General features: G+C 40.7%; 1 protein-coding gene across 1 annotated transcript in view; it reads left to right on the top strand.

The window, feature by feature from the left end:
- Positions 1-12926, top strand: part of KIF6 (kinesin family member 6) — a 144069-nt gene that overhangs the window by 129665 nt on the left and 1478 nt on the right. Inside the window, exons 17-21 of the mRNA XM_081854155.1 lie at positions 2108-2189; positions 3163-3298; positions 3825-3913; positions 9709-9798; positions 11198-11304. Of these exons, the coding sequence (XP_081710281.1) occupies positions 2108-2189; positions 3163-3298; positions 3825-3913; positions 9709-9798; positions 11198-11304 (504 nt within the window). The remainder of the gene's footprint in view (positions 1-2107; positions 2190-3162; positions 3299-3824; positions 3914-9708; positions 9799-11197; positions 11305-12926) is intronic.

The raw sequence follows: 12926 nt of genomic DNA, 5'->3' as shown, positions 1-12926 counted from the left end.
AACCCTTTCATCTAGCGGGTTTTCCGTCTTGCGAGGCGTTCGTCTTGCGGGGCACCACTGTAAGTGTTCCGGTTTATGAACTTTTGGAAGCCGAACGTGCTCCATTTTGAGTGTTACACTTCTGATTTGAGTGTCATACTTCCGTTTTCAGTGTTAGGCTGAGGTCTGTCTGTTTTTGCTGTTTATTTTGCGTTTTTGCGGCTCTTTTTGTTTTGTTTTTGTGACTGTGTGGAACCGAGTTCAGCTACTGACTGACTCATTGTGTGACTGCAGTACATTGTCTATTGCTTTCATTTTATGGATCAATGGTCTTGTTAGATAGTAAAATTCGTGTTAAATTGCTGTTTTAGGGGTTGTTTTTACAAGTCTGGAATGAATTAATCCATTTATATTACTTTCTATGGGAAAGTGCACTTTGGTTTTGGAAAGCTTTGGTTTTGGAACGGACTTCCAGAACAGATTAAGTTTGAGAACCAAGGTACCACTGTAATTGAGATGGAAGCCAAACTAAATCATTTTTCTTCTTTTCCCTTTAGCTTAATATACCAAACATGTTATCTTGGAAATCTTAATACCACCAATATCACAGAGGTGTTTGTGAAGGGGATATATTGATTGAAAATGTATTGTAACTGTATTGTAACTTTTGAATATATATTTTTTTAATCTCCTTCATTGGAGGTTTTTTGAGCAGCGATTGGATGGCCATCTGTCATGGATGCTTTATCTGAGATACCTGCACTGCAAGAGGTTGGATTAGATGACCCTTGGGGTCCCTTTCCAACTCTATAATTCTATGATTCTTTGATCATTTTATTACATGGTTGAGATTAGTTGCTTTAAGTACCCCCCTTTTATTTTTTGTGATAAAAGCCTTGTTGCAGGGCTCACGCTTCTCAGACACAATATATCTATTAATTTAATAAAATTTAAAAATGTAAGAGTTTCTCTTATTGGGTAAAGTGAAACCACTCAAAACAATGTACAATAATATCAACAGCATACAGTTAAAAATAACAGTATCAAAGCACCGCAAATCACATCACAACCCAACTGCAGATATAACCAAGGAGGACCTTTATCTGCCTTCTAGAGACCTGCAACAGGGAGCTCAGTAAATCCTCTTTAGAGGGGAAATTCCAGAGATTGTGTGCAACAGCAGTGAATAGAACACAAAGCTATGCCAGCCCTTCAAATATCAACAAATGGCAGAGTTCATCTGTGTGAAGATACTCCAGATGCGCATACAATTGGGAAGCAAGAAGAGTGCAAGACAGACTAGATGGGGCAAATACAAGAGCCTAGAAATGGTCTCAGCTGAGGAACTATCAGGGAACCCATTGGAAGATATAGTGATCCCAAATATCAGCAGATTGGTTGGGGAAAAGGTAGGGAGATACTGCTGGATATCAGTTCCTGGTGATTTCCCCCATCTTCCTCTTCTCTGGGACAAGCAGCATTGCCAAGATGGTGTTTTTAACTCCAGCTAATTCTCAAACAGTGAAGGCAGGGCTGGGAAATGACAGCTCTGAGAATATCCTGGTACCCCTCAGAGTGCTGTGTGTTCAAAGCTTGCACTGACCTACAATACCAAGAACCAAACTATTTGTTACTTTAAATGTATTATCACGTGCAACGTGTCTGGGTTTTAATCATGGAAGGGGTGGAATTAAGGTTTGGATCATGGTGTGGAAGGAGGAGAGGCTACCCTTTTCTGTTAGGACTGCAGCTCTCCTCATGCTGTAGTCACGATCCTGACCCTCCGCCTACTGCTATTTTTCTTTTAAGAAACAATACATTCAGTGTGATTGCGAATTTAATTTAACATGTAGTTTTGGCCCCATCAGGCATATTTTTACCTAGAAGTGAGATGCTAATCTTGCGCTGAGGTAAATCCAGAGGGGAGAAAACAGTTTAAATTCATGAAAGATAAACTGCTATAGCAAGATTGGAATCTATTCCTTTGACAGAAACCGGGCTCTCTGGGTAAAAAAAGTTGTGTATGATACTTCTTTCTGTCAGACATATAAAGCGATTATCATTCCAGCGTATAAACATTTTCTTAGCTCTACATTTTACAACTGTTAACACTCATTATATCTTGCAGCTGTTGTCAGTCCTCGACAAATGAATGAGCCTGACCCAATAGAAGAGACACTTCGGACACAAATTGAACGGGAGAAGAAAAGGTTGTTTTAGATTATCACATTTTAAAAACCTTTACTTACATATGTGTGTTTTCAAAGACATTAAAACCAGCATTAAAAAAATCTGAAACACAATTCTAATTCTTTTTTTTAAAAAAAAACCTACATTAAAACATCCCATCCACACTAGCTACATAAACCATTGTTCAACAGTGGTACTAACTATGTATTGTTCAACTGTGGGGAATGGATGCAGCCTTGTGACCACCCTGTGAAGAGTGGTATACAAATTTAATATATAATAGATAAATAAATAAAATACAGCTGCTTAACTAATCAATCAGTCCTCTGAGCCTTAACAAAATCCTCCTTCCCCCAGTCTGGTCCAGTAACATTTAGCGAAGGAATTCCATTTATCACCACACCCCTAGTTTTGTTGGCAAGGCACTTGGTGGCCCATGACAATGTGGCTTATATGAAAAGAGAAGACCTTTGTGGGGATTGAGAGGATGTGTGGAACATTTGATTATCTGGGGCAGTTTTTGGCCCCTTTTCCATGCCACTCTTCTGTTTTTCACTCCACTCTTTTATCTATGTCTTAAATTCATTGAGTGTGGTCTGGACATCTGGAGGAGCTCTGAGAGGACAGAAAAATATTTGAATGGGGCACAGTTTTATGGGAAAGGGTTGGATGCATGCAGGAAAATTGCATCTATTCTGAACCAAATGTTTTGGAATACAAGTTCCTTTATTGTATTGTTATATTTCAATTTTTCAAAACTGTAAATAAAATAACAATTATCAATTTTGCTTATAAATTGGTGAACTTGGTCTCTCTCACACACACCCCACCATCTGGCAAACAACAGGTCGGTCTCTCCAGCTTGCAATCTGTGGAATGGGGTGAGGAATGAGAGGAGTGAATTTGGTGCAGCCCTGCACAATAATTAAGAGTGTTTCTTTCCAGAAGCTTCTGCATTATTATTCTATAGTGAATTTTACTTATTTTCTGCAGTTACAAAACAATGTTTACACACTTGAAAGGAATGAAGATAGAGATTGAGCACTTGCAGCTACTTATGGAAAAAGCCAAGGTGAAGTTGCAAAAAGACTTTGAAATTTGGTGGTCTGAGGAGGCGAGAAACTTGCAGGTATCCTCAATATTTAAAATTTGTCTTATACTTGTTAGAGGAAAACATGGTTGAAATTATCTAAATGGGACTGTATTTAAGGCAGTATTTCTCCAGTCTTATACATATAAGCATGTGTATGTGCGCAGGAAGAGCCCAAAATTCAGCCACTGATTAATATAATACGAGACTTTAATTGCATAGATTTTAACCTGTGTAAAATTCTAAGTCCCTTAAGTCACTCAGATCAGCCAATGCCTACTGATCCATTTTGAAAGCCTGAAACCTGACCTTTGACATTTTACAACCAATCTTCAACACTTTATTGTAAGGTACCAGGAATTTCTGACTTCAGTGCTAGGATGGATGAGTGGATAGAAGGAAGGAAGAATGCTACAGAAGTAGACAACTGGTGTGGAAGATTAGAATTATAGAGTAGGGTTTTTTAAAAGCATTCAGCATTTAATTTTAATGGAGGAGGGGCGAACCCACTGTTTTCCACATTTGACTTTTGCACCCTACCTGTATAATGTTTCTTTTGGCCCAGGACAAAAAGCCACTTCTGCAAAATTCAACCACTGTAGTAAAGATTCCTCCCTCGCTTCTTGAAGCCCAACCACATTCATACGGTACCAGGTAAGATGGTTATCTGTTTGAAAATATGCAACATATAATTGTCTTTTTTATGGTCCCCTGATATTTTACGGTCACTTAGGACTTTAAATAGCTCATGTTGAATTCATACACATATGAACGTCTATGTGAAATGGAGCTGCACTTTGGAGATACTGTATAGCCACGCCAATATATAATAATGAGTTGAGTTCCATTCTATGCCATGAATCTATGTTGTGGGTTCAAACAATGAGATTGTAGTGATGAAAAACAGATGGAAGAAGTGCAAGGAGTACTACTTGTAGCAGGAGCCGTGTACCGTACTTTTCCATGTATAAGACAATGTTTTTTTACCTTAAAACAACGCTTAAAAATGGGGGTCGTCTTATACATGGGTAGTGCAGAGGGGGGACAGTGGAAATTATTTCTGTCTTGAGTAGTAGATTGTCACTGGCATTATTGCGGGTGATAGGTTGCTGCGGCAATGTCCGCTTGTGATTGGGTGTTGCTGAGAGAATGCCCGCTGGCGATTGGTTGCTGCTGCAGCAATGGCTGCTGGTGATTGGGCTCTGCTGCGGCAATTGGTCGTGTGATTGGCGGCGGCTGCTGTCAATCAGAAATACGATAGGAGGCTTCTGCGTTGCGTTTGACCGCAAGCATTTGGAATTTGGGTGAGGTTTTTTTCAGCATTCCTCCCATTCTGGACAATCTCTCTCTACCCCCATTTTCTTAATATTGAGTCCTCAAAATTAGGATGCATCTTATCCATGGGGGTATCTTATAGACGGAAAAGTACAGTAAATACTCTGGGCAATAATGCTTCTAAATCCAACACAAGTCATCCAGGGTAAACAAGGTTGCTTCTGTCCCATATCCAGGTCTGAACCCCAATTGAAATGAGTCATACAACCACTTCTACCCCTGACTTTCACTCAGGTGCTTACCCACAACACCAAAAGAATCTCTCCCTATGGCTAGATGTTCACTAGAAACTACCTGGTCTCGCACAGATGCTTCCAACACTCCCTTCCCATCTCCACAGGAGCACCTGGTACAAAGCTGTCTCTTCTGAAGTAAATATGGAAATTCTTCCTCTTCCTAGGTTAAGTTGTTAAGAAGAACCAAAAGCAAACATGGATGAGTGCTATAAATGTAGACTAGCATTTCTCATGGAGTTCATTTCAGTTTGGGGCTGTGTCACATGACTATTTTTGATGTGACAAATGCACCAAATGTCTGTTAGGTCAAAGTGCTACATATACTCTGACTGCTAATTTCATTTGTCTTTGAAATCTGACAAATAGATAGATAGGTGACTAGGGTGTACTATTGTTGGATTTGGTTCTTTTTCTTGGCAGCCAGATTATCAGGTAGCCTGGATTATAAGGCATGTAGACGATAAAAAGCCAAGAGCATGAATAAAATGTGATATTCTATGTGGAAGAGACTGTGTAGCTCCATTTTTATTTGCAGATATCTAATATCATCTATGCCATTACACTCGTAATGACCCTTTTAAGTTCTCTATGGACCTTATTCAAGGCACTTTAGTGTTATTGTGTGTTAAGCCTGCTAAACCCATTTTATGCAGCTATGTTCTCAGTGTGATGCATGAAGAATTTGTAATGGAGCTCTTGACACTGTGAGAGGGAACAGCAAATTTTTATATCCCACTGTGCTGAAAATTTACTCTTGTCCCCTTGAAGCCTGTTTGAGGCATTAACATTTCGGAGGCAAAGTTTTTAGTTTCCTACATTTAAGAATATAAAATAACAAAATGCTTGCTTCCCAAGGATTCCACTGAACCTGAATGACACAGTAACCTAACTGATTCATTCCTGCAATTGCATAGGATGAGACCTTTTGACTTTATATTTTCTCTCAACTCTGTGGCCTTCCAGCACAAAAAAAGTTCTTTGTTAAATCCATCCAGAAGCCAACTGGTAATTTACTCACAGAAAGGGATCTAACCATCATCTTCCATCAGTCAAGCTAATAGGAGTAATGAAAGTTGACATGAATTATATACTACATAACAATGAATGTGGGTTCAGGTGTAGCTAGAAAGTCATTCGTAAGAGGAAATTTAGATAACAGATGGATAAGTGGCTATAAATGCTAAAATTCAGGAGACCTGATATAAGAACCGTACGAATGTATCACTAACATAGTTACCAGGAAACTATAACTACAAAGATTCTGGTGGCACTTTAAAGATTAACAGATTTATTATGGCATGAGCTTTCCTGGGCTGTAGCTCACAAAAGCTCATGCCATACTAATATGATATGTCTATCTCCAGCATTCTCTGTCCACTGGAGCAAGGGCTCTTGCTGTAGCAGATGTGTAGATTTTGATATTGTGCAGCTGAGGAATCCAACACAACAGTTGTATAGACAGACATACATTGTGCAACAAGTTGTACAATCTGTTGTGCAACGACGTTACCAGCAACCTGCTTGTGCAACTTTTATTTTACTGTAACTTGGAAGTATTTTTTCTGCACACCACTTTGCTGTGTTTGGTGCCTGCACTGAAATAGGATTTCCGCTGTCAAATATCATGTAGCTCTTGGTGAATTGATTGACTGGACCTGTTGAGAGTGAGAGGAAAAGTAAAGGTGAGGGTAGCCAGTGGATCTCAATCCTTTGGGTAAGTTAGGGACTCCCCCTGCATGCAAAGACAGGCTTCGGTGGGTTGAGTGGATGAGACCAATAGTACCGTATTGGCCTGAATATAAGCTGCACTTCCCCCCAAATTCTGACCGTGAAAAGTTAAAGTGCTGCTTATATTTGCGACCTTATGGTATGCAGCCAGGAGCACATAGTTCCCTGTCCTCTCCCCCAAGGCTGGGAAGGGCGAGAGCAAGAAAGGGGAAAGGCTGCCAGCAGCGCCACGTGGCTCCCCCCCCCCCAGTATGCAGCCAGGAGCAGCGAGGAAGGGAGCGGCTTATATTCAGGTATTTTTTTCCTCTTTTTTTTCTCCCCCCTTCCAATTTTAAAGGTGTGGCTTATATTCCGGTGCGGCTTATATTTGGGCCAATATGGTAGGTCCAGTGGTCAAGAAGGAGGTTACTGCACATGCTGTAGGAGGAAATGAGGGGCAGGTGGGGCTTATCCACCGGGGAAGGTAGTCCATCTAGGAGAAGGAAAACTCTGATCCTATACACAGGAGAAAGGAAAAAGAAAGAGGGGGAGGGAATCAAATTGGCTCCAAGCCAAAGGCCAGATGGAACAACTCTGTCTTACAGGCCCTGCAGAAAGAAATCAGATCCCGCAGGGCCCTGGTCTCATGAGACAGAGCGTTCCACCAGGACAGAGCCAGTGTTGAAAAGGCCCTGGTTCTGGTTGAGGCTAATCTAACTTCCTTAGGGCCCGGGACCTCTAGGGTGTTGCTATTTATGGACCTTAAGGCCCTCCGTGGGGCATACCGGGAGAGGCGGTCCCGTAGGTATGAGGGTCCTAGGCCGTGAAGATAGTGCCTTGTACACCTCCTTCTGGCAGCTCCTGAAGCCAAGCTGTATGGCTTTGCTTTCCCTTGAACCACATCAGCAAAGCTGAGAGGGGGATCTTGTCTGGGCAGCCCAGGACCTCCATACACACACACTGCCCAGGCTTGTGCCCTGGGGAGGTCACCTTGGTACTGCTAACACAGCAAAAACAATGTGGGGGGAAGCTGTTACAATTTACTGATCTCTGTAGCCAGAGTGGGCACTGTGGTTCTCCAGCGGTTTGACTTTACCCCCAGAGGCACACTCCACTGTCTCTCAAAGCAAAATAAATAGCAGATACTTTCAGAAAGTTACTGAGAGATGAATCCTCCCAGCTTGACTCCCATTATTTGAATGTGCATAATAAACCAGACTTCAAAAGCAAACAGAAAATGTGAGCGTCTTAAATATATTATAAAAACAGGAATATGTTAAAGGACTCCCAGTTCATAACAATGAGATTTAAAACAAGGTGAGAAATATTGAAAAAGAATGTATCACTTTTCAGATAATTGAAAGCTCAGTGCACACAATGTTAGACTGTATAGTAAGATAGTTGACATCTGTGAAGTAAGGCTGGTGAACATTGCCAACACTCACTGCATTGTTAGGAAGTCTATGAGCTTGAAGACCTTTCCCAAAAATGCTACAACTGAATACTCTTTCTAATTGCCTTGCTGGAAACAGTTACTCTCATCCAATTAGAGCAAATTAAATTAGTTGTAATGATCATGATTAAGAATTCTACGGAGAGGAAAGATGACAGATTCTTTTTGTTTCTGATTTTCTGAGCTCTGCATTTTACTCCGCAAACCTACGACTGAGCAATGAGAAATTCAGAGAAATGAATACTTTGCTGAATGAGTGCCCCCCCCCCGGTGCCCCCAAACTACTTTTCAAAGTTTGGTGTAAGAAAGTGTCGAGGAAAACGACAGCTGGAGCACATGTTGTGTTCCGCCATCCCCCCACCGCACCAAAAGAAAAGGAAAAGGCTTTCCCTTTTAAAATGTCTAAGAAAATACAGAGAGAAATTAGGGATTCTGCAAAACAATTCAAACAAACCGGTGAACATAGTTGATGGGGGTTTGCCTGCTAATCTGATCATCAGGGCTGGTTCAGTTGCAAGGAAGGGTAAAGGTAATGGAAAACACAAAGATGGGTCATTGTTTCGTTCAGTTCACAAATAGATACCAAGAGGGCAATGTACAGGGTTAACTTGGATGATTACCGGTACCTTCACCTTGTATCTTCTTGCTATACTTTGGCAGGAGCATTTGCCTCTCTTCAAAGAGATCTACCTTATTCTTGCAAGCATGGCTTTCAGTAAAACTCATTCCAATTCCCAGCTGTTTGTTGTTGTTTTTTAAATAAATGGGGCAAATCTATATCTGAAGTGCTTTAGACTAAGGATCTCTTGGTACAATAAAAGAACTCACAAAATCAGAGCCATGGCTGAGATTGTACTTGCTCTTCAGTGCTGCAATTTCAGGATTTCCAGGATTAAGGGAATTTGGTTTATTCCTGCTTTCTCAAATGGGTGGGCAGGGAGTCCTTTGCCTTGGTGGAGTCAAAAGTCTGGGACCTTGTCTTCCAGCCAAGGAGATATGCTTTCTTGGGTCTTGTGACACTGTTAAGAAGCAGTGCTTTGCATTCCCTCTTCATAAATTTCTTTCTTTTTCTTTTTGCCAGAAGTATCTGTTTGGAAGCCAATTTAACACAAACTCATAAAAGCAAAAATACCCCAAGCTTGCCATCTAGTGGTTAAATCTTGGCTCATAATGATATGTTCAGATTTCAAGTCAATGCTTGAAATAGTGGCACAGCAAATTATATGCCAGTCCAAATGTTAAGAAGTTAAGTGTGATGCAAACAATTTACTTTGCTATGGAGTGCCATATGACATTCTTCTCATCCACTGGTCTGCAAGTTCTGCCCTCTTGAGTAGTGCCATGACCATATTTTGGTAAGTGGAGAAATAAAGAATGAAGGGAAGGGAAGAGAATCAGTAAGCTAGCGAAAAGAGTAGAGTAGGTAAGAAAACAAGGGATAGCTATGGAAAATGGGAACGGCATAGAAAAGTAAAATGTAGCCCATACTGAGGATGAAATTGAAACTGGGTACTGCTATCTGGAATGATTATCATCTGAATGGACTTCGAAGTCCCATTTGCTTAATCCTAAAAGAACCATTGCTGACCATTTTCTTTCTAGGGAATGACCGAATTAGACAAATATTTCACTCCTTTCTATAGATTTCTATGAATTAAACATATCCTTTGTCAAATGCAGCATCATTTGTGGCAGTCTGAAATGAATTCTTCCCCCAGGGTTCCAAATAACAGCAGAGCCAGCTTCAATGAAGAGCATTCTGTGAAGAGCAGTGGGAGCAGCCTGAGTAACTCGCCCTCAAAAGCAAGGTATGCAGTAAGGGCATGTGGTGCTGAGAACCCAGGAAAGACACTGAAGCCCTCCAGAATTATTATTATTTTAATTGGAACACATGGAGTATTGCTGTGCATTCTAGTCCTGCCACCAGTGTTGCCATCTCTAACATCCACTGCTGCCTTTGCTCCTTCACACACTGAGTGGAAAAACTGAAAGGGGAACCTATGTGCATTCAGGGACACATGACTAGGCTCCTCCATGCTCGCTCGGGGAAACCCAACCATACAGAACATGAAACCCTTCCTCCCCACTTGCCACACTCCTGATCAGGATTGGGGCTCCCACACGGCTCTTTTTACTTGAAAAGGGAAGTGTTTTTAAAGTGATCAATGGTTTGGCCCTTAAAGTGGCTGGTATGTGAGACTGCAGTAAAAGGTAATCTTGCCCATAAGCAAGATTGCAGTAAAAGGTAATCTTGCCCATAAGCAGTTTACCGCATTTTTCCCCTCCTAAAAAGTAAGGGGGAATGTGTGTGCGTCTTATGGAGTGAATGCAGGCTGTGCAGCTATCACAGAAGCCAGAACAGCAAGAGGGATTGCTGCACAGCGGATGATCCCTCTTGCTGTTCTGAGATTCAGAATATTTTTTTTCTTGTTCTCCTCCTCCAAAAGGTAGGTGCGTCTTGTGGTCTGGTGCGTCTTATAGAGCGAAAAATACAGTATGTGGCTTGAGAATATAACATGCACTGAGCCTGGCCATTTTTATCTCATTCTTGCAACAGCCCTAAAGAGATAGATGTTACCCAAAGTCATTTAAGAATCCTGTTGGGTTTGATTCAGGTGTTTTTTGCGCAGGTAATGTGCAGCGGTTGCTGCTTTGCTCCAAGCAGTCTGGATAACCTCCGTGTTCATGCAACCATAGAAGGCCCTGGAAGCTTTGCTGAAGGGCAGCATATAAATGTTTTAAATAAAGAATGGTGTTTTCCCAACACTCAGTTTCAAGTAGCTGGGAAATTGATTTTCTCCTTATTTTTAAGAATGTAATGTGAGTACGTCTTGATTGTAAAACAGATAGATGTGTGCAATTTGCAAATCCAATGCTCTCTCAAATTATGCTGATTGCTACCTAAACAGAACATAATCCACCAGCCCCTGTTCCATCCAAGAGTCCTGAATAAACCTACCTGAAAGAAATGAACAGAGGTTGTGTAGCACTTTGTGGATTAGGCCTATATCCTGAAGACAGAAAGCACAAGTTATTTAAATTGTTTTTAAGGCTTTAACCCACCCTGGGACCTTAGGGTGAAGAGCAAGAAGAAATAATAATAATAATAATAATAATAATAATAATAATAATAATATACAAGAAGGAATACAAAATCTAAGCAGTAGAAAACTCAGATGAAAGCTTACATAAACTTTGTTATTGCAGGATTTCACCAGTACAAAGTTCATCTATCTCCTTCACAGGAGACCACCAAACAGATGCTGACATTCTAGCTTTCATTAGGGCCAGGCAGAATCTCATACAAAAGAAAGGTAAGCCTTGCTAAGTGCACTACTGGACCACATTGTGATCTATGTTATAGCATTAATTATCTAGGGATATGATGCAATCTCATCCAGGTTTATAGCAAAGAGTCAAAAGCATATGTTTCATAAATGTGTCCCAGTATAGAGCATTTTCACATTAATTCATGTTATGGTAATGTCTGTATTCACCATAGTCCTACTCATTGTTTTTAAATGCACTGTTATGCTCACCATTTGGGATGCTCTTGAAAGGTTGGAAAGACTTATTAATTAAAGGAATAATAATAATAATAATAATAATAATAATTTATTATTTATTCCCCGCCCATCTGGCTGGGTTTCTCCAGCCACTCTGGGAGGCTTCCAACAAAATATTAAAATTACATTAAAACATCAGTCATTAAAAACTTCCCTAAACAGGGCTGCATAATATGTGTAATATGTTAATAATATGTGTGTAATATTATGTGTGTAATAACAAACCTGCTTCATAGTATTTCTTCTTAGTAAGGTTCAGTTTTGATACAATTTCCTATATTGCTCTTGAGAAAATTAGAAGAGCCCTGGTGGTTCTTTTTCTCTTATTCTCTCTTCTCCCTGCCATCCTTGAGACTGCTCATTAAGCATGTTGGCATCCACTTGGTCTTGGTGGTACTTTTCATGAACTGCAATGTACATTCTAGCTGAGCTTCTATTATTGCAGTTTTGAATAACTTTCCTGTGGTACAGGGTTGCTCTCATATGTTTTTTCTGTGACTGTCTCCATACTACTATGGTGCTGCTGAGACATTGATTTTGTGCAGTCACCAAGAAGCAGTATTAAATGGGAGACTTAAAGAGGCACTGTGTTATCCAGAAATGCCCATTGCCAAGATCCTTGGGCTGCATAATCCTGATGCAGAAGAACGTTCCATTTATCAAAAATCCATTGCAAAATTAATAAAAAGCTTCCTACTTGTTAGTTCTGCCCCTTTTATTGCTGCTTACTGAGCATGGAAGCAAGATTACCAATTGAGTAATTGCACTTCAGTAGTCCAGAACCTAAATCAGAGCAATGGCCAAGCCAAGCCAGTGTCCTTTCTCTATAGTAGCCAATCAGTTTCCTTTGGGAACCCCACAAGTGGGACTTGAAAATGATTGCCCCTTCTGCTGTTCTCTAGTAACTGGCAATCGGAAGTATATTGTCATTACCCCTGGAGTCCAGCAATTGCTAGGACACTGAAACAGATTGTACATGGCCAGTAGCAGAGAGCTGGTTTCAAATTCCTGGTTCTCATCTTAATACTAGTGATCAGGACGCCACTGAGCTTGAGGCTGGATGGCAGGCACACAAACGGTAAAGGCAGTCATGTTGGCCAATAAGAAAAATATCTTTATTAAGACCAACCCAAATGTCACAAAATAGTGAGCAAGCTTTAGAGTTCTCCAGAACTCTTTGTCAGGCTGGATGTGAAGCAGAGGGTGTGAGGGGTAATCTGGCTTGCTGATAAAGCCATCAGGTCTGCTTTAGTCATAGTCTTTGCATGGAGTGTAGAGATGGCAGACGTAGGTGGATTAGGTTCTCCTAGGAGCTACGCAGGGACAAAGGAATATGCACAATGACTGATATCCTGTTTTTGAGAATATAA

The sequence above is a fragment of the Podarcis erhardii genome (genome assembly GCF_964252035.2).
Source record: "Podarcis erhardii genome assembly, chromosome: 3".
NCBI classification, from domain to species: domain Eukaryota; kingdom Metazoa; phylum Chordata; class Lepidosauria; order Squamata; family Lacertidae; genus Podarcis; species Podarcis erhardii.
Note: the sequence above shows the minus strand (reverse complement) of the source record. Positions and strands in the feature narration are given on the sequence as shown.